The 18,829-nt window shown below is 46.3% G+C and overlaps 1 protein-coding gene across 1 annotated transcript in view; it reads right to left on the reverse strand.

Moving 5' to 3' along the window:
• Positions 1-18,819, reverse strand: part of Pgbd5 (piggyBac transposable element derived 5) — a 59,117-nt gene extending 40,298 nt beyond the window's left edge. The window contains exon 1 of the mRNA XM_004640816.2: positions 18,498-18,819. Within this exon, the coding sequence (XP_004640873.1) occupies positions 18,498-18,813 (316 nt within the window). The 5' untranslated portion in view covers positions 18,814-18,819. The remainder of the gene's footprint in view (positions 1-18,497) is intronic.
• Positions 18,820-18,829: the final 10 nt, after the last annotated feature.

Genomic DNA, 18,829 nt, shown 5'->3' on the forward strand with positions numbered 1-18,829 from the left:
AAATTTTATTTATTTATTTATTTATTTGTGTGTGTGTGTGTGTGTGTGTGTGTGGCCAGCTCAGCCCACCAGGGGGTGGGCTGGCTGGCATGTGGTGCTGAGGGATTGAACTGTGGTCCCTGGGCTTTGTTAAGCTTGTTTTTTTAAGTAGGTGCTTTAGACCACAGAGCCATCTCACCAGCCCAAAGCTTTCATTCTTTATTCCAGGTATTTACCACAGCAACAAAAACCTGACTCACCCAAGCCAACTGGTCAAGAGTAATCCATACACGCTAAAATATATAAGAACCAATCTGTTTGCAAAGATTTGGGGTACCAACACCAGGGGAGGCATCACCCCCCTCCTTGTAAGGGGGAGACTGGGGTCCAGAGGTAAAGTGACTTGCCTCTCATACCTGGGTTGGGGTCCCCCACTTCCCAACCAGGACACCGCAGCGCTCCTCCAAAGCATGTCACCTCCTGCTACAGCAAATGATGTCAACCCACATTTGTCTGATGCTGTACTTGTTCTTGGCAGTCTCTCCAGTGGGCTTGGAAAAGGTTGTGGGCGGACCAAGGTTGGTATCGCAGCCAGCACAGGTAGGGTTCAGGGCCACCAGCATTTTTAACGCCATCCATCCCCACCTGCCAGCCTCAGGAGCCTGGCTTGCTCCACAGCGCAGCTTCTTGGGGTTGGGATGCTTGCAGCATCTGGAAGGGCCACCTCACAGGATGCAGGCTCCATCCAGGACTCAGTGCAAGCTTCCCCACCTCATTCCATGCTGTGAAGCCACAGTGACTGGGCAAAGGCCACCAGGAGAGCACCAGGCACTGCCCAGGTCAGTGTGCCAAGTGTGGGGGCAGCAGAGGAGGCTGAAAGTCGATGCCTAGAACATCAACATGTGGGCTTAACCGCAACAGTTCAGAGCGGAGGGTCCAAGCCCAGCCCGGACTCACTTGCCTGCTTAGTCATCAGCACTTAAGAAGGATTCAGACATAGCAAATGACATTATATTCTAGCTATTTTCTAGGTTTGCCCCTTCATTCTCTCTCTACGAAAAAATACAAGTCTGTTTCCTCTTGTCTGTAAAAAGGCAACAACGACGGTTCTGCAGATAGAGAACTTCTTGGCTTTATCACCATAAAACAGTACACACCAAAGGGCAGCCTATACCTGCTGCCCATGTTGCTGAAATGTGTGTCATACTTCACAGCCTAATATGGACCCTTCTCCTCGATACCTTACAGCCTAAGTCACAACATGCATTTGCTCCTTGTGATTTTCCCAGGCCCAAATGTGAGTCTGTGGCTGGTTCCTCATAAAACAAAGCTCCCACCACACTCCTGGTAAAATTAAGAGAGCGTGCTATTTTCAGAGAAATAAGCCTCATCCTCACTATTTCCAGCATCCAAACAAAAGAGGCTTTACAATCACCGAGCAGCCTCCAACATGACGGCTGATCTCCACAAAACCACTAGACAAAAAGGAGTCGCTCGCCTCTTCTCCAGCTCAGCAGCAGCCTTGGTAGCAGAGGGGCCCAGCGGCCCTGTCTGCACAGGTAGCAGGCATAGGAGCCTGCTGGGCATCCGCTTATTTTTGTGATGAGGCCAGGAAGAAGATGAAATAAACTTTTTATAGTAAAAGCCTGGCTTGAGGTTTCCTGGGATTACAAAGCTTCTCCAACCAGATGTGCAAATAAAGCCTCACTTCCTTTGAATCTCCTTTTATAAAGGGCCTTTGTGAGCTGCCTGAGCACTGAGCCCCAGCTGGGGCGGGCACTAATGTCCCCTCCCATGTGGGCTGCAAGGCCGTCACCCAAAGGGCAAGCCCTCCAGGATGCCAGCAGCCCAACTGCCCATGACTCCTCTCCCTCCATCCGAGGGAAGCACAACCTGTGGCCAGTAATGAGACAGACGCTTTGATGACAGGCCACCATCCGAGGTTGTTTTACAGAAAGCTTCAGATGTCACTGAATTCCTGGAGCATCAGAGCTCCGTCACTTTATCTCTGCCTCACAGGAGCCCAGGAGGGCAGCTGTCTTTGGAACTTTGGGTCGGCTCCATCGTTTCATCCGGCCTCCACTCAGAGCTGCCTGGAAATGTGCCCTTTGCCAGAGTCTAGATTTCCTGCCTCTAAGCTTATGTTCATGGCCCTGGCTCTTACTGGGTCCGCATGTCCGGCTGTGGCCAGTGTGTCCCCAGAAGAGACCTGGGAGCTCAGGCCACCCATCCCCCTCAAGGCCCTGAGAGTTGAGTCCAATCAGCCCACAGAGCTGCTTCACAGCCTGGCAAGAGGGATATAAATGCAGAGCAAAGGGAATGACCGACATGAAGGATGGCCTGTCCGGCAGGGCACAGCCCAATGTGGCTCAGACACATCCCAGCTCAGGAACGGGGTGGGGGAGGCCCCCAGGCAAGCTGCGCTCTACAGAGCAGAGCTACCATCACTTCTACCAGCCTCACTGCCCGTATCTTCCAACCAAAGCCCAAACCAAGAGATCCAGGGCAGACACTCCAGAGCAGCATTTGACGATCAGCTTTTCATCACTGGGACAGAACACCTGGAACACACAACCTGAGGAAGAAGGGTTTATTCTGCCTCCTTGTTTCAGAGATTTTAGTCCAGGAGCTGCTGGCTCCAAAGCAGAAACATCACAGCAAGAAGTCGTGGCAAGGGAAGGCTGCTCCCCGTGTGGCGGCCAGGAAGTAGAGCATGGGGACAAAATGAGAGGAAGGAAAAGAGAAGGCGCTTACCCTTCAAAGGCTCCCGCCAGTGATGCACCTGCGCCACCCAGGCCCCACCCCTAATGGGCCATTTGGCTATGGACACATCAATGAATTAATCCACTGAGGAGATCAGTGCCCTCAACGCATGACTCTCCGGCAGGCGCATCACATTTAAATCATGATAGCCTCCAACCAGAAAAAGTAACAATCACACAGCCTGCAGTTCTAGGGCATAATGAGACCAGTCATCCACAATCAAGCAATCCAGTTAACCTCACTCTCTTTGCCCTCATTTTCTGCATTTGAGGTGATACTTTTAAGAAGACAGACAAATCTTTAAAGGACAAGGTAATATGAGCAAGAGATGGAATTTGAGAGTATTTATCAAGTTCATTCCTGAGAACAATGGTATAAAAATAATTTTGATTACCCCAAGATGTCACTGCCACAAAAATAGCTCTAGGATAATATTTTTCTAGACTTCTTCAAGGTGTACACAGGTGTACACATGTGCAGATCCAGGCTGACTCTGGGGCAGTGCCTGCACACAGGCATGTGGGCCCCTCTCTGCAGGGCCACCACGGCCCAGTTGTACTTCCCTAGCCAGCACTAGGCCCTGGAGAATCCACAGGCCAGCTGCAAGGTCTCCTGCAAGTCTGAAACAGCATTCTGGTCCTGAGCACTCCCAAATGACCAGAATAGATCCAGAAGCAAAGGGCTGGGGCCACATGGCTAAGACCAGCCATTGTGCCCCCAGAACCCGGCCAATCCACATGGTACCCTTGTCTCATCACTCATGTCTGTCTCCGTAAACTGCATCACTTTGCTAGGCCACTCAAACCAAGCACCACAGGCTGGACAACCTAAATAATAGAAATTTATCCTCACAGTCATGGAGGCTCGAAGTCTCGGGTCAAGGTATGGGCAGGACTGCATCCTCCTGGAGGCCCTCTCCCTGCCTTCAGAGGCCATCTCCCCATGTTCTCAACAGTTATCCCCTGATATGTCTGTGTCCTTATCTCCCCTTACTACCCAAATGCAAATGAGATTGGATTAGGGTCCCTTCTAGTGACTTTGTTTCATCTTAATTACCTCTTTAAAGACCCTGTCTCCAAAGAACATTACATTTTGAGGTACTGGAGGTTAGGACTACAATGCATGAGTTTGTGGGGATTTAACAGATGGGAGGTGATGTTAAGCACAGTAAGATGCTCAAGACAAAGCTAGTAACTTGGGCAGTGCCATCTCCCTGACAGGGCCCACCTGGACTCCCGGCACCCGTACCACCACGCCTGGGGCTGAAGACTTGCAGCCTCCATATGCTGTGCCCAGGCCTCTATCCCACCTCCCTTGAGGCCAGCACTGCCTCACCTAGTAGGATTATGGGCCGGCACACAGCCTCCTGGGCTGCTCATCCACAGAGAAACAGAGCCAAGGTCAAAGTGGGGCCACAGGACCTCCAGCGGCATTCAGGGCCAGGCTCTGGCTCGCAGCTCAGACAACAGGGAGAGACAGACCCAGGAGCCCAGCAGAATCAACAAAATTAAATGGCTCTTTCAAAGTCAGGTCCTGTTACTTAGCAACCTTGACAGGTTACTATGATGCAGGCTGAGCCTCAGGTGCAGTGAGCAAGAGGCATGCATGGGCCAGATTTAGCAAATTAAAAACAGGATGCCTAGTACTATTTGAATCTCAGATTTTAAAAAACATATTTTTAATATTCTGCATATATAAGCATGTTTATTTGGATAAACTTGCAAGAGACTGTCTATCTAAAATCGAGATTTTGCTGTAATCTGTCTGGAAACCCCACACAAAAAGAGCCCCCTTTGCTTTCCTAATGCATAGGATGCACTTCTCAGAGCCAGCCAGGCGAAGCAGGTGCTCTTGGTGATGGGGATCATCACAGTGGACCATGACCAGACCCCAGCCTGCTCCCAGACCCCTCCCAGCCCAGCAGCCCTCATCTCCTCACTTCATAGTGTGAGGGCAAGTTACCCACTCAATTCTATATGCTCAGCCAACATGGGTGAGGTTCTCTGGGGTGCTGGGCCTGGTTCCCACACAGTGATCACCAGTGCTGCTTCCACCATCCCCCATGAAAGTGGCATGAGCAGCTGGACACATAGGCAAAGCCCGGATGATCTCAGGGAGGAGCCATTGATGGTGTCTTCATTGCTGCTGAACCTAGCTTTCGTCAAGATGATGCCCATAGTTAAATCCAACTGCATAAGATGTAGGGTAATAAGCTTCTCTTCTGGAGGGTTAACAACGTGGGTTTGCAGACCAAGGATTGGAGGGATAGAAGGGCTACAAGGACAGCCAACATTTTGACCATAGCTTTTCAGGGTTAGTGAAGACTCAGGACATAGGAGAACCTGCACTGTAACATCATGTAACTCAGCTGTATCCCAAATTTTCTGATCAAGGAGATCATAGGGCCACAGAGCAATGTGATTGATGATGCAGAGTGTGCCTAAGGAGAGTGACATGGAGAGAAAACATTCTCTCAGGCTTTCACAGAGAGCAAATTGGTCAAGCAATGGCCGTGACTCATCCACATGGCTGACAATGACAAAGGATCTGCAAACTGCAGTACAGGATAAATCCTGAGGGGATTTGACTGACCTTATCAGATACAAAAGTTACATTTCTTGTGATACAGGTCTTGCTTTATCTTGGTCTTAATCACCCAGCAGAACAGTATAAAAAACGAGATGTATAAAGTAAAGCCATATTAATATGCTGAGCTGTGAAAGGCTCAAGTCAACAACTTCTGTGGACAACCCTCTACTATGGTGGACTGCTGGACTGTGTTGGATTGTTTTGCTGAATTCACACACCTATAGCATTTAGACTTTCACAGAAATGGGTATTCCATTTCTGACAGGACTAAACAAAAAAAGGTGATACAAAGGAAGGACCATTTTGTATCTGTGTGTGCAGAATAGTTAGGATAGATATACAACTACTTTCACTTAATTCAATGAGAAGAAAGAGGTGTACTAACAGTGTTTGGACAGGATATCCTGTAATGCATCTTGTACTACAGATAACCACTAAGATAACAATGTACAATGTATTAATTATGGAAACTGTCCTATTAATCAGTTTTGAAACTGTCTCATTGATATTTGTTTCTCAATAAAATAAAATTTTAAAAAATTAAAAAAAAAAAAAAAAGATGACACCCATGCCTTCTGTCCAGGCTGCTGGAAACCCCTGCAATAGTCATGCTCAAGGTCAAACAGTGTCCACCAGGACACCTGACTGGCTCTGGCATTAAACACTCGGACTTTGAACACTTCTTTTGACTCCATCATCTCTCTGCACTGCTTAAAAAGAAAATGGTCAGATTCCATCAGGGCAGCACTGGCCAGTGGTTTAAAAAAAAGAAGAAAAAAAAGAAAATCCTGCCTGAGGAAAATAATTTGACCAGGCCTACAGAATGGAACAACAAGAAAAGAAAGGCCTGTATCTGAAGCAGCACTCCTTGGTGAGTACAGAAGAGAGAATTAATCATCAGTGAGGGGAGCTGGGGAGATGGTTCAGTAGAATAAGCGCCTCCCTGGCAAACGCAAGGGCCTGAGTTCAATCCCCAATTCTGGGGAAAAAAAAAAAATCATCAATGAGTCAAACAGGCTTGGCCTTAATAGGGGTAGAAGACAGATGCCAACTTTAGTGTCACTTCTGACAACCTTGACTTGATGTGTGATCAGTGTCTTTTAATCATAGAGTTCCCCAACACAGAGTGCCTCAATAGCAAAACTGTTCAGTATATTTCATATTTTTACTAATATCTATTTGTTTTCATATACAATTAAGCATTCTAAATATTAACTCAGGCTGCAAATATGTTTGTTTTGAATCTTTTATTTACTTATTTGGTACAGTTCTCACTACCCAGCTTGGACTCATAGTGATCCTTTTGTCTCAGCCTCCCCAGCACTGGGATTACAAATGTGCACCACCGTGCCTAGTTTTGGTGGCCAGCACAGCACACCCAGAGTTCTAGGACCAGCACAGCATGCAGTACTGGTGATCGAACTCAGGTTCTTGTACTTGCCAGGCAGGTGCTTAAGACTCCTGAGCTATCTCTCCAGCTCTGAAAATATGTTTTTAACAGAGTTGAAAATACACATATACAGTTATTAAAAGAGTAGTGCTGAGACTATTAAAGACTATAATAGATGCTAATTCTACCTAAAAAAAAAAAGTATTAAGAGATTTCAAGTACATAAAATGAGAAACAGAATGACAGCCAATACAAATATGACAAATATGAGTACATTGACGAGATAACTTCACCAGGAATATTTATTCTTTTAAAACTGTTATGGGGGGCCAGGGAGATAGCTCAGTAGAATAAGTCCTTGCCTGGCAAGCACAGGGTCCTGAGTTCAATGCCCGGTACTGCAAAAAATAAATAAATAAATAAATAAATAAATAAAACAAACTGTTATCCTGGGTATAGTGGTGCATATCTATAATCCCAGCACCAGCACTTGGGACGCTGAGGCAGGAGGACTGCTATAAATTCCAGGCCAGCCTGAGCTACAAAGTGAGTTCAAGGCCAGTCTGAACTGCATAGTGAAACTGCATCTCAAAAAGACAAAAAAATAAATAAATAAATAAAATAAAATAAAATAAAAACTATTATAAAATTTAAATATAATAAAGTCTAGATTTTTATCATAATTATAATCTCTGTAGATTGCATATATTAGTTTGCATAATACTAAACTAGTCTTTAAGAATTTAATATAATTTTATACTCAATTTCACTCAGGCTATCACTATTTCAAGAAAAAGTTCTATTTGGGACTTCACCTAGCAATGATGAATTTAAAGTACAGAGTCTGTTTAAAAGTACAGGCACAGAGAAAAATTCCACAATGTGTATGACAATATCCATAATAAATCACTTTCAATTTAGACCTAAAGGGCCAGCCAAACAGCTCAGAGGATTAAAGCACCTGCCAGCAGGTGCAGGGGTCGGGGGTTCAATCCCCAGGCCTGCTGTGCCGGCTCCACCTTCAGGGCACACTGAGGTGGCAATTGAGACTGGGCATGGCGGCACACACCTGTAATCCCAGCTCTTGGGAGGCTGTAAACAAGTTGATCACTACCAGTCCAATCTAGTAGTAAGGCCCTGAACACCCTGTAAACCCTTCCCTGAAAATAAAAAAATAAAAATTAGACCTAAAAAAGTATATACAAACTATGAAGAAAAAAAGTGCTTCAGAAAATTGTTTGTAGCAAGCAAACTTTGGAACAACAGGCCTTAGGAGAACGTGCAAAGATGAGAATTGCTTGTGGTTTCAGTGCTGAAGACTACCACTACCCTTGGTGAGAATGGCAGGGCAAGCAAGGTGCACAGGCCGCCCTGCTCAGGGGTTAGAGATGGAGACCACAGGCTTGGCTGGCTATGGCTCTGCCATTGGGGTCTTTCCTGGGATCAACATGCTCCCTCTGCATCTTAGACATCTGACTTTGGATGTGGAGTACTCTTCCCAGGCTGCTAGGCTCATCTTGCCAATGGGCTGACCCAGGAACTCTGGGTACCCACCTCCTCTGTTACAAAAGAACAGGTGATCCTCACCTACCATCTCTCATCCATGCAAGGAAGACTCCAAAATGAATGCTTATACATGGAAATCTGAGATCCAGAAAGTCAGAAATAATCCTGTTACCTTGAGAGACAAACTGCCCCACTGCCACCTTCCTAGCTTTTTGAGTGACTGCAGGAAGCAGGGGGCATGTGTAAAAGCATCAGGAGAGACTATCTGTGAGGGCCATGCCTGAAGTTCCTTCTAGAAATATTCAGAAAATACCTGTAGCAGTGAGCAAGGCTTATCACATTGAGCCCCCCCAAATTCATCAGACCCCGAAGTCTAGGTGGAAAGATAAACCTCCCTCAAGAGTAGCTATAAGAGGCCGACACACTCATGTCACCGGGCAGGGGCACAACAGGCCCAAAGTGAGCTCCTCCATACCTCCACAGCCATGCAACACCAGCAGCTGCTGTACCACCAGGCCACTGACAGCAGAAGAAACTGTTATTTCTGTTCTACCTCATCTACCCTTTCCACTTTGATTTTGAAATTCTTTAATGTAAAAAATTTTAAACACAACTTCAGAAGGAATTCTTGTATCCTACAAGTACATTCTACAATGCCTTCAATCTTAAACATTTAGACTTGGACAAACTGTGTATTTGGTGTATAGTCAATCTCTGGGACTAAGTATAATAAAAAGTTAAATAAAGACTCTTGGTACAGAAGGTCTTGTTCTGGAGTAATAGTTTTAGTTAAGGAACCAAGATATTATTTTCAAATGACAACAGAGAAATAATGCACTTAATTATAAGGTGCGGAGGAGAAAGGGATAAAAATGTTACTAAAATGAAAAATAAACTGCACTTCATTAATTTTTGACAAGAAGGACCAAACAATTCAACAAGAGAAAGATCAGGGGGTTCAATCCCCAGTACCGCATGCTATGCCAGCCCCACCATCCTGGCACACTGAGCCTGCAACCAAATTCAGGCGTGGTAGTGCACGCCTGTAATCCCAGTGATGGGGAAGCTAAAAACAGGTGGGTCACTATGAATCTAGCTGCACAGTGAGACCATGTACCAAATACATTTAAAAAAAAAGAGAGACAGACAGATAGAAAGATTAGTCTTTCCAAAAAATGGTGCTAAAATAACACATACAAAAGAATGAAGTTAGTACCTTACTTTATCTTACATATACCATATACAAATTGAAGCAAAGACACATGTGGAAGATCTGAAATAACACCTCTGAGGAAAAAACATGGATCAACCCCAGTGATCTTGAACTTGTTGGTGTCCTCTTAGCTATGACACCAAAAGCACAAACCTAAGCGGGACCTCATCAAAACGTTAAACTTTTGTACTTTCAAGGACACCATAAAGAAAATTTTTAAAAAGTCCAAATCACAACTTCAGTGAGATATCACTTTGCACTCTTGAGGCTGGCTAGAATTAAAGGTGAACAGCAACACGCGCAGAGAAGTCACCTGGAGAGTCACACGCACACTCAGGAAAACATTCCAGCAGTCCCTGCAAACACTGAACACAGGGTTACCACGTGACCCAGCAATGCCACTGCCAAAGACATAGACAAAGAAAATGAAAACCAAGTCCACGCAAAAACTTGAACATGCAGTTTGGGGCTATCATTCACAACAGCTGGAAGGTGAAAACAACCCAAACACTCACCAACTGCCAAACGAACAGAATGTGGCACTCACTGAACATTCTTAATGTGAAAACCTGAAACCTGCATTGCTCCAAAATCTGGAACTTTTTGAGTATCAACAGAACACAAATGGAAAATTCCATACCTGACTTCACCTGACAAGTCACAACTGAAAGACCAGTACAATAAAAATATTGTATAAAAAATCTTTTTCAGGATATGTGTATAAGATGAACATGAAACATAAATAAATATTGTATCCAGGCAGGGTGGTGCATACCTGTAATCCCAGCACTCAGGAGGCTGAGGTAGGAGGACCAAAGCAAGCTCAAGGCCAACTTGGGATACATAGTGAGTTCAAGGTCAGTCTGAACTACACAACGAGACCCTGTCTCCAAAGAAAAAGAAAGTTGTGTTTAGACTCAAATACCACATCCATATCTCCTTCGTAAACAGCTCAAAAGGAAAAGAAACTTGGAATCTGAAACACTTCTTATTCTAAATGTTTCAGGTAAGAGATGCTGAAGGGCACATCTATTCAATGGAATATTATTACATAAGAAAAATGTAGATACATGTAACAACATAGATGGACCCTGAAAACATGGTAACTGAAAGAAGCCACTGGCAAGATGCATATGATTCCATTTATATGAAGTATCTAGAACAGGCAGATTTCTAGAGACACAGCAGATTAGTGATTACCAAGGGGCAGAAGGTAATAGCTGAAGCTACCTTCTGCAATCACAATAATGTTCTAAAACTGCCTGTGCTGTTAGCTGCACAAACGGTACCACACTGAAAGCCACTGACTTGCACTTATTAGGTAAACTGTACAACGCATGACTCACCATCCCAGTAAAGTCACTACGAATCTCTGCCCTGCATCAATAGAAAAAAAAAAAAAAACACAAAAAACAAGAAAAACTTGACTGAAATATTGAAAATGGAGAGAAAAGAAAAAAAAGGCTGTGCCTACAAAATAAGCTGGAAGGAATAAGATCATGTCTGTGTGTCATTACTTTAAATGTGCAGATTGATTTGTCCAACTAAATTAAAAGGCCTATCAGATTATGTTAAAACTTGTATCAATCTATATTCTGTTCAATAAGCATACTTTTAAAACAGGTAGTGTTGAAAAGAATGCAGTCAGGGGGATATTGGGCAAATGCAAGAAGGGAAAAGCAAAAATGGCACAAAAACAAACAAAAAAACCCCAGGGGTCTAACCAGACTTGGGATTGAGGCTCTAGAAAGACAAAGGAGGACATTATAAAAGGTACAATTTGGGTGAAAAACATAAAACCTAAATATGCATGCATCAAACAATAGCTAAAAACTCATCAAAATGCAAGATCATGATAGAACCTTAACTCTATATCCTGTGCCAAAAATATGTATTTTTCTAATCTTGTATGTGAAGATTAACTGTATATTTGGCAAAAAAAAAAATCCTTATAAACATACTCCTTAGATCAAAGAAGTCATCAAAAAAGAGGTTGAAGAAAGTCTCAGAAGTGACAAGAAGGTCAACACCAAACACCAAAATTTACAAATACATGGCAAGTCATCTTCTGGAGAGCTCAGTGTCAAATGGCTTTACTATGACACTTTCACCGCATGCCATTTCCATGCTTATTTTGTCTTCTTTAAGAGAAGGATCTCTCTATGTAATCGATCAACTCATTATGCAGTCCAGGCTGGCCTTGAACTTGGGTGATCCGCCTGCCTCAGCCTCTCAAATGCTAGAATTACAAGCGTGTGCTGCCTCACCCAGCAATATTACCTAGTCTTCATTTTCTAAGTCTGTTCCTTAAAGAAAAGCCACGAGTGCTTCTGCATGGATTTCACCCAACTTTTCCTTCCTGCCAAACTTTCAAACCACATGGTAAACTTTTATTATCTGTGTGGAACTTGAAGTTTCAGATTCCTGTTACGGTAACTTGCAAAAGCAACAAACAAACACCAAATATCAAGACATTTCCTGTAAGGCCTGCAGATAAAGAAATTCAGTTTCAGAGTGAGGGAACTGGTAAACGAAATACCTTTTCTCCCCTCTCTAACCTGTGCCCAAATTGCTTTTGTGTTAAGATACTTTTCTTCGCCAAACTAATTTTTATATTTCAGAAAAGGCAGCTAAATGGTCAGCCCCACCAGAAACTCACCCTTCCCCAGCACAGCTCGATGAAGTGACTCACCCTGGAATCCCATGAAAATGTTTTCCCTGAGCAGGGCACGTACCAGCCTCTCGGCCGTTTTTCTTCCCTTGGTCTTTCCTCCAGAGCCCCAGAGGACATGTCTCACTTACGGCTTATCCTAGCAGGGTTCAATGTGCTTGCTGACTTAATACCTGGCATATCTCAGCTGGTGGGCCAGTGGGTGTATTAGTTACTTGTCTCTCGTTGCTGGGACAAATACCTGACATTCAAAACAAAGGGAGGAAAGGTTTATTTAGCTCACAGTTACTGGAGTTTTCATAGTTTAACACAGCCTGAATTACGTAGCAAGACCTCAGAGATTTATCTGCTCAGGAGAGAGGGTCAGTGACTCTGTCTTCTCCAAACATCTCCCTGCCTGAAGCAGCCTCAGTAGTAGACACCACTGCCCCATGCTGCTGGGTCTGGAGGAGAAGCTGGGCGCTGCCCTGTCCAGGATGACCTGCTCCACACCTCTGAGAGACCTCAGGCTGGGGGGCAGCAGGAGATGCCAGCTCAATGGTTGGTGCCTCTCTGGCCCCGCCCCTTGAGTCCCGCCCTGGTCCTCTGGCCCCACCCTAAAGTCACTCCCTGCTCCACAAGGGGCATGTGTTTCATGACTTACCTGAGGCTTTGGGGGACCAACTAGACAAAAACCTTAACAGTAAGTGGGGGGACTCTTTGGCAGTATCTGCTAAGGCAGTAGTTCTCAATGTCCAGGGATCCAGCCCAAAGTGGGGCTACTCAGCATCAGGGGATCCTGCCCCCGAGGAGGCATGTGTTGGCTACAATGCTGGCCTACAATCTAAGAGATCTGCTGGGCTACAGTCTAAGAAGGGGTACTTAGCAGCTAGGAGCCTGGGGGGTTGCTAAATGTCTGGCAATACCCTCAAAGATCAAAGAACTAGCTGGCCCGAATGTCAACGTGCCCAAGTTGAAAGACCTTATACTAACAGTAAACAGACACACCTAAGCTTTGCCCAGCGAGCCCATTCCTAGATATATATATATAACAGAAAGGATGCAAATATCCATCAAAAATACATACACCTGGCAAGTACAAGGGCCTGAGTTCAATCCCCAGTTCTGAAAAAAAAAAAAAAAAAAAAAAAACACATACAGAAAGGCTTGCAGGTGGTTTGTGTATAAAAGCCCCCAAACTGGAAGTCCACAGATAGTATAATAAACTGTCATATACCTGTATAATGGAATATACTACAGCAATAAAAATATGACAGCTACATGGAATAATGTGGATGGATCTTACCAATACAGAAATATAATGGGCAAAATTATGGTAAGATGAAGGAATCAGGACAATGGCTGTCTCCAGAGCGGGTTCCTGACAGGAAAGGGCAGGGGGAATCCTGCTAGGAACCCCCTTTATTTTAGTCTACATGGTGAAACTGCAGCACACCTATGCAAGAGGTCACTGGGAATTCAGGACTCCCGCATCACACGTGTGTCACACTTCAACACACCTAACTAGAGAGAGGGCTCCTCCAGGCCCAGCCCCACCATCAAGAACCACATACTGATTTTCAGTCTTAGAAACAAGACATTCCCTCTAGACTGACTAGCCCACTCCCAGCAGGAGGGTAAGCAGCCACTTTTCTGAAAAGCTCTTTCACAACAGATAATAAATCCTTTAAAATGTGCAAGATCCTAGCCTCTATATTATTTTAATTATTTTGTGCTAAAGAATATATGAAAGGGGTCAGGGAGATGGCTCAGTGGAATTTGTGCTTCCCTGGCAAGCGCAAGGGTCTGAATTCAATCCCAGGTTCCACCAAAATAATAATAATAAATAAAGAATATATGAAAGATGTGTATATAAAGTAAGCTTTGGGAATAATCACCACAGCATTGATTTAATAGAAAGAAAGAACAAGGATAGAGTGTGTGAGAGAGAAGAAAGGAATGGGAGTGGCAGAGAGGGAAAGGGAAGGGGAAGCGGAGGGCAGGGAGGGAGAAGGCAGAAAGGGCAATAACTCAGTGTAGTCCCAAAGAGAACTTCAGGGTATGGCAGATGCATTAAAATACCTACGTAAAGCTTAATGGGAAAATTGTGAACATTTTCACAATGTTCACAATTTTTAAAGTACAGTTAAAATCAGGTCACCCATCAATACGCAATCTAAGAAATATGAATTATGCATTTGATATAACCGTGGTTATCTTTGGGTAATGGAAAGTCATGAGGTTTTAAATTATTTTTCTTTTTATTTTTTAAAATGAACTATACTACTACTTGATAAGAAATAACATAAAGCCATAGTTCTTAAACATAAAGGTGAACCCGAGACTCCAGAACTGGGCAGGGATGCCTCTGCTGCCCTCATCTCCTGACACACAAAGCCTTGCCTCCTGCTGCTCAGCTCTGGATGCCAGTCCCAGGGCCGACCTGGATTACACAAGGAGCTACGTAAAATGCTAGATTCTGTAATCTGACTGGGATATTGATTTTAAAAATCATGCATAAAATTCATGTATTAAAAAAAGCACAAAACTGTATGTTCCCCACCTAAAGAAGCTAAAACCAATTCCATATATCAATATGAATATAAATACTTGGGGCTGAAAAAGTTTTGGTTAAAAAGAAAAGAAAACAAAAATCCCAAAGCCACTACCTTTCTCAAATGACCAAGTCTGATGAGTTGAAGGGAGATCACTAAGCCAGGTAATCTTAACCCCATAAATGCACACACACACACACACACACACACACACACAGACTGAAGCAATGCGCCTGTATCTCTCTGCCGGAGTCTGTGTGGAGCTTAGGCATGATAACGTGAAAATGCTAGCTGAGCTGCGAGCTGATGCTCTGCAGCACCACCAGTCCTGTTCCCACCCACAAACAGCCTCCTAGGAAGTTTCCCAGGCAGTTCCCTCCTGAGTACCACATGGCCTGAGGTCCATCTGGCAGCTCCGAGAGACCAGCTTGGCACCACACCTGGCACGGAGCCAAGGCAGAGCAGCTACGTACACTTTACTTCTTCCCAGAGGGGGAGAAAGGGTCCTGGTATCCCAGCTCACAGACGCTTTGGGGCAGACAGTGAACTCTCGTTTTTAAAGAAAGGTTTTTCTCTCCTCAGTTGTCAGACTTTAAACCAACAACCAACTCTAAAGACAAAACAATCAGCTATGCTAAATCTTTGGTGCTGCAGGTCCCTCTCCATCTTTTCAAGGTCACAACTCCTCCCTGCTGGATGATTACAGGGATGCCTGAAGGGTACATGGGTACTTTTCTAAAAAGTGCTATGAGGTTCCACCTGTAATAGAAAGGGCACACAGCTCAGAGCCCGGCCAGCCCTGGCCAAGTACCAGACAAAGCCAGAGACAAGAGCTCTCTAGTATCTGTGGATCTGTCTGCTTCCTTCTGTCCTCTGAGGTAAAAATCACAAGACTACTCAGAGAACAAAACCAGAAGGTAGAGGCCTAGAACACAGCCTGAACTGCACACTGCTTCCAAAAGTGAACTTACAGGTTGTGCTGGTCATGTGCACAACAGGCGGGCAGGCTGAAGGCCTGGGGGACTTCTTTAGGGAGATAAGCCTCAGGCCTGGTTAAAAGCCACTAACTCCCAGGCTCAGCCTCCCAGAAAGCATCTTGGCCCCCAGAAGGACCCTTCAACGGCCCAGAGGTTAAGCCTGTCTGCCAGCCTGCAAGCTCAGTGTTTATATTTAAATCATCCCAAGGGAAACCACACTTCAAAGCACAGCCAGAACCTGGGGGAGGTGAGAGGAAAGAGAGAGGAGGCTGCTCAGGGAAGCTGAAGCCTGAAAAAGAGGGAAGACAGAGCAGCATAAAGAAGGCCAAGATTCTTACCCTTACTACTGCTCTTAGTGCTGGCTCTGAAGCTAGTTCCACTGCATCCCTTCCCTCCCCCTCTCGGCTGAGCACCAAGTGTCTCCCTACTGTGTGCACTCCCCACTTGAGGGCTACAAGATGCCTCCCACTGCAGTTCAAATCACAATGGTCCTTCGTGACCACCTCCATAGGTCTCCAGGCTTCAAGGACTTGGAGCATTTGTCAGTCTCTTTCTAATGGAATAAACTCTATGCACATTTACCTAACAGTCTCACACACACACCCTGTTGTATTTGCACACCTGTTTTTACATGGAGGTCAGGGCAAGAAATCTCATAAACTAGAATCCTGTGCTTTCCTCACTAGTCTACAGCAGCAACCATAATTTCATTTATAAACACTCTATTGTGAAATCTGGTTACAGCCCCAAATGCCAATCTCTTGCTTTCCTCCAGCCCCTCTCTGCCCACTCAGATCTCAGGAAGTGAGATCTGTTGATAAACTGGGCATAAGGAGAAGAGAGTGAGCCAGGCTGTGACCTTGTGCATGACAAGTGGGTATTTGCTTGCTGGAGCATCTCAGGTACTACGCAGAGCTAAACCTGGCAGACTGAACCTCTCCCTTTAAGGGCACTGGGTGGAGCTTTTCACTGCTAATAAACACATCCGTCTCTCTCCACACTTCCAGGCACAAGGTTTTCCATTGACCAACCTATTTTAAGCATCTACAAATCACATTCCTTTGCTTCATAGAAATCTGAATTCAAGCTTAACAAGCTATCTATCAAACTTGTCCTTCCACCCTACCCTACTGCACATTTCCAACAGGTAGAGGGGTTACAAGGAGGAAAGCCTAGATCTGGACTTAAAAGGCAAACTCAAGCTCCCACATAGAACAGGAAGCACTAGAGATGATCAACATGGCCATAGGTGCATTTGGTTAAGAAATTCACTATGGCCCGGGGGTCTAGATTTAGACTAAGTGGATATCCGCAGGAACAGAGTTTGAATGTAAAGCCCGATGACACACGATACTGTGCTTCAGCTCTAAGCACTGCAGTGGATAGATTAAAGGGCTCTGCTGCAGAATTCCTCCCTTCACAGCTTGCTAAGAAACATGAGATTGCTTTAAAATTTGTGTTCTCCCTTTTCACACCAGCACAACCATGATCCTTATTCATAACTAGGCTGAACCCAGCACAGTTTCCCTATTTTGCCCCAAGACACACGAGTAGCTGTGTTCTCCCAAAGGGCTCTAAAATAAAAACTGGACCCCAGATGCTCACAGCATAAAAAAATCTGCAAACAAGACTCTGGGTTTGTACAATTCTCAGAGCCAATAAGGAAAACAGCTGTCCATAGCAGGAAGCCCTTGATGGCACCCTGGAAAATGTAGGGTAGAATACAAGAACCATTAAAAGTGAGTGATTTGAAAACCCCAAACTCTTAACTACAGCCACAGTGAACACGCTTTAAAATTCACCCACCCAAAGCACAGCACAGCTCCTTGACCTTCCAAGCCCCACTCTACACAGTGCAGCCAAGCTGGAGGTTGCAAATCACTCCCTTCAGAACCTAGCAGCCCTCCAGTACCACCCCCAGGTCTAAGCCCAGCCACCAGCCAGAGGCCCAGCCTGCTCTCCTGTGTGCCCGCTCCCAGCCACTTGAGCAATAATCAGTGAGCCACAGGAGTACGGCGTGTGCTTGGCATGTGAAAGACCTTGGGTTCCATCCTCTGCACCCAAATTAAAAAAGAGAGCAGCAGGAAAAGCCGCATGGCGCTCAGGGTGGCTGCTCCCCAGCCTCGTCAACATAAGTTGCGCGTGTGCACTGATAAATGTGGTCTGTGGAAGCAGGGGCAGCAGGGCTGAGGACAGCTGGGAGGGCGGGTCCTACCAGACAGGGCAATTATTGATGATGCTGAAGAAGGCCCAGGCAGCCGCAGGACCTGGCTGCAGCCACAGCAGCCCGCACGGCAGCCTCCTTCCAGGTTTCCCGGGCCGAGCGACACACCTCAAGTACCCCTAGCGGAAGGGCATGCACCCTAACGCAGCTGGTCCTTCACCGCTCCAGGTTCTTAGCAAGAAATCGGAAAAAGCGCCCATAGAGAACTTTCTCTGATCAACTGAAAGCCTAGCAGTAAGGAGGCCCTGGGGGCCACCTCCTCCGAAGATCGCTGGCCGCTTCGACCCGCCCCTCTTCGGGGACCCACCCAGCCTGTGTGGGCCAATCATTGCGAAAAGACACCCCTTCCCCACCGCCACGCTCACGCACGTGCCCCAGCTGTGCCAAGATTTCCGAATGCCCTCTACAGGAAAGCGTAACTTCCACGGCCCACAGGTGTGACCCCAGCAAGAGAGGGAAAGTCCCTCCACGTCACTGCCATTGAAACTGCTGCCCAGGGCCACCACCCAAGAGAAGCCTGGTGCCCTCAGGACAGCCCCTCTGGCACTTTACCCCGATCTCCTGCGTCCACCGAAAGACACAGGCGTGGCCGGCGCGGCCCACGAGCCCTTGAGTCCCTGCCCTGCGCCTCTAGCCCCGGCCACGGCTCACCGCCAGTGTCCTCAAAGCGCGGCGGCGGGCGGTCCCGCAGAGCGGCGCTCCACCCCGCGCCGGCCTCGTCCTCCTCGGGCTCCGGCAGGGCGGGCGCAGGGGACGCGGGTGGCGCGGGGCGCTCGCGCTCGTCGTCTGAGGAGGCGGCCGAGGAGGAGTGCGAGGCAGCCGAGGTGCTGTAGAAGGGGTTGCCTCCGCTGTCCGCACCCGACTCGCCGAACACGTCGTCCGAGATGTGCAGGCTCTCGTAGCGCGCGCGGGCGGCCTCCAGCAGCGCCGGGGCCCTCCTCCGCGCGCCGCCGCCCCCCTCGGCCATGGCCCCGCACAGGGCC

Source organism: Octodon degus, unplaced genomic scaffold (genome assembly GCF_000260255.1).
Source record: "Octodon degus isolate 3935 unplaced genomic scaffold, OctDeg1.0 scaffold00127, whole genome shotgun sequence".
NCBI classification, from domain to species: domain Eukaryota; kingdom Metazoa; phylum Chordata; class Mammalia; order Rodentia; family Octodontidae; genus Octodon; species Octodon degus.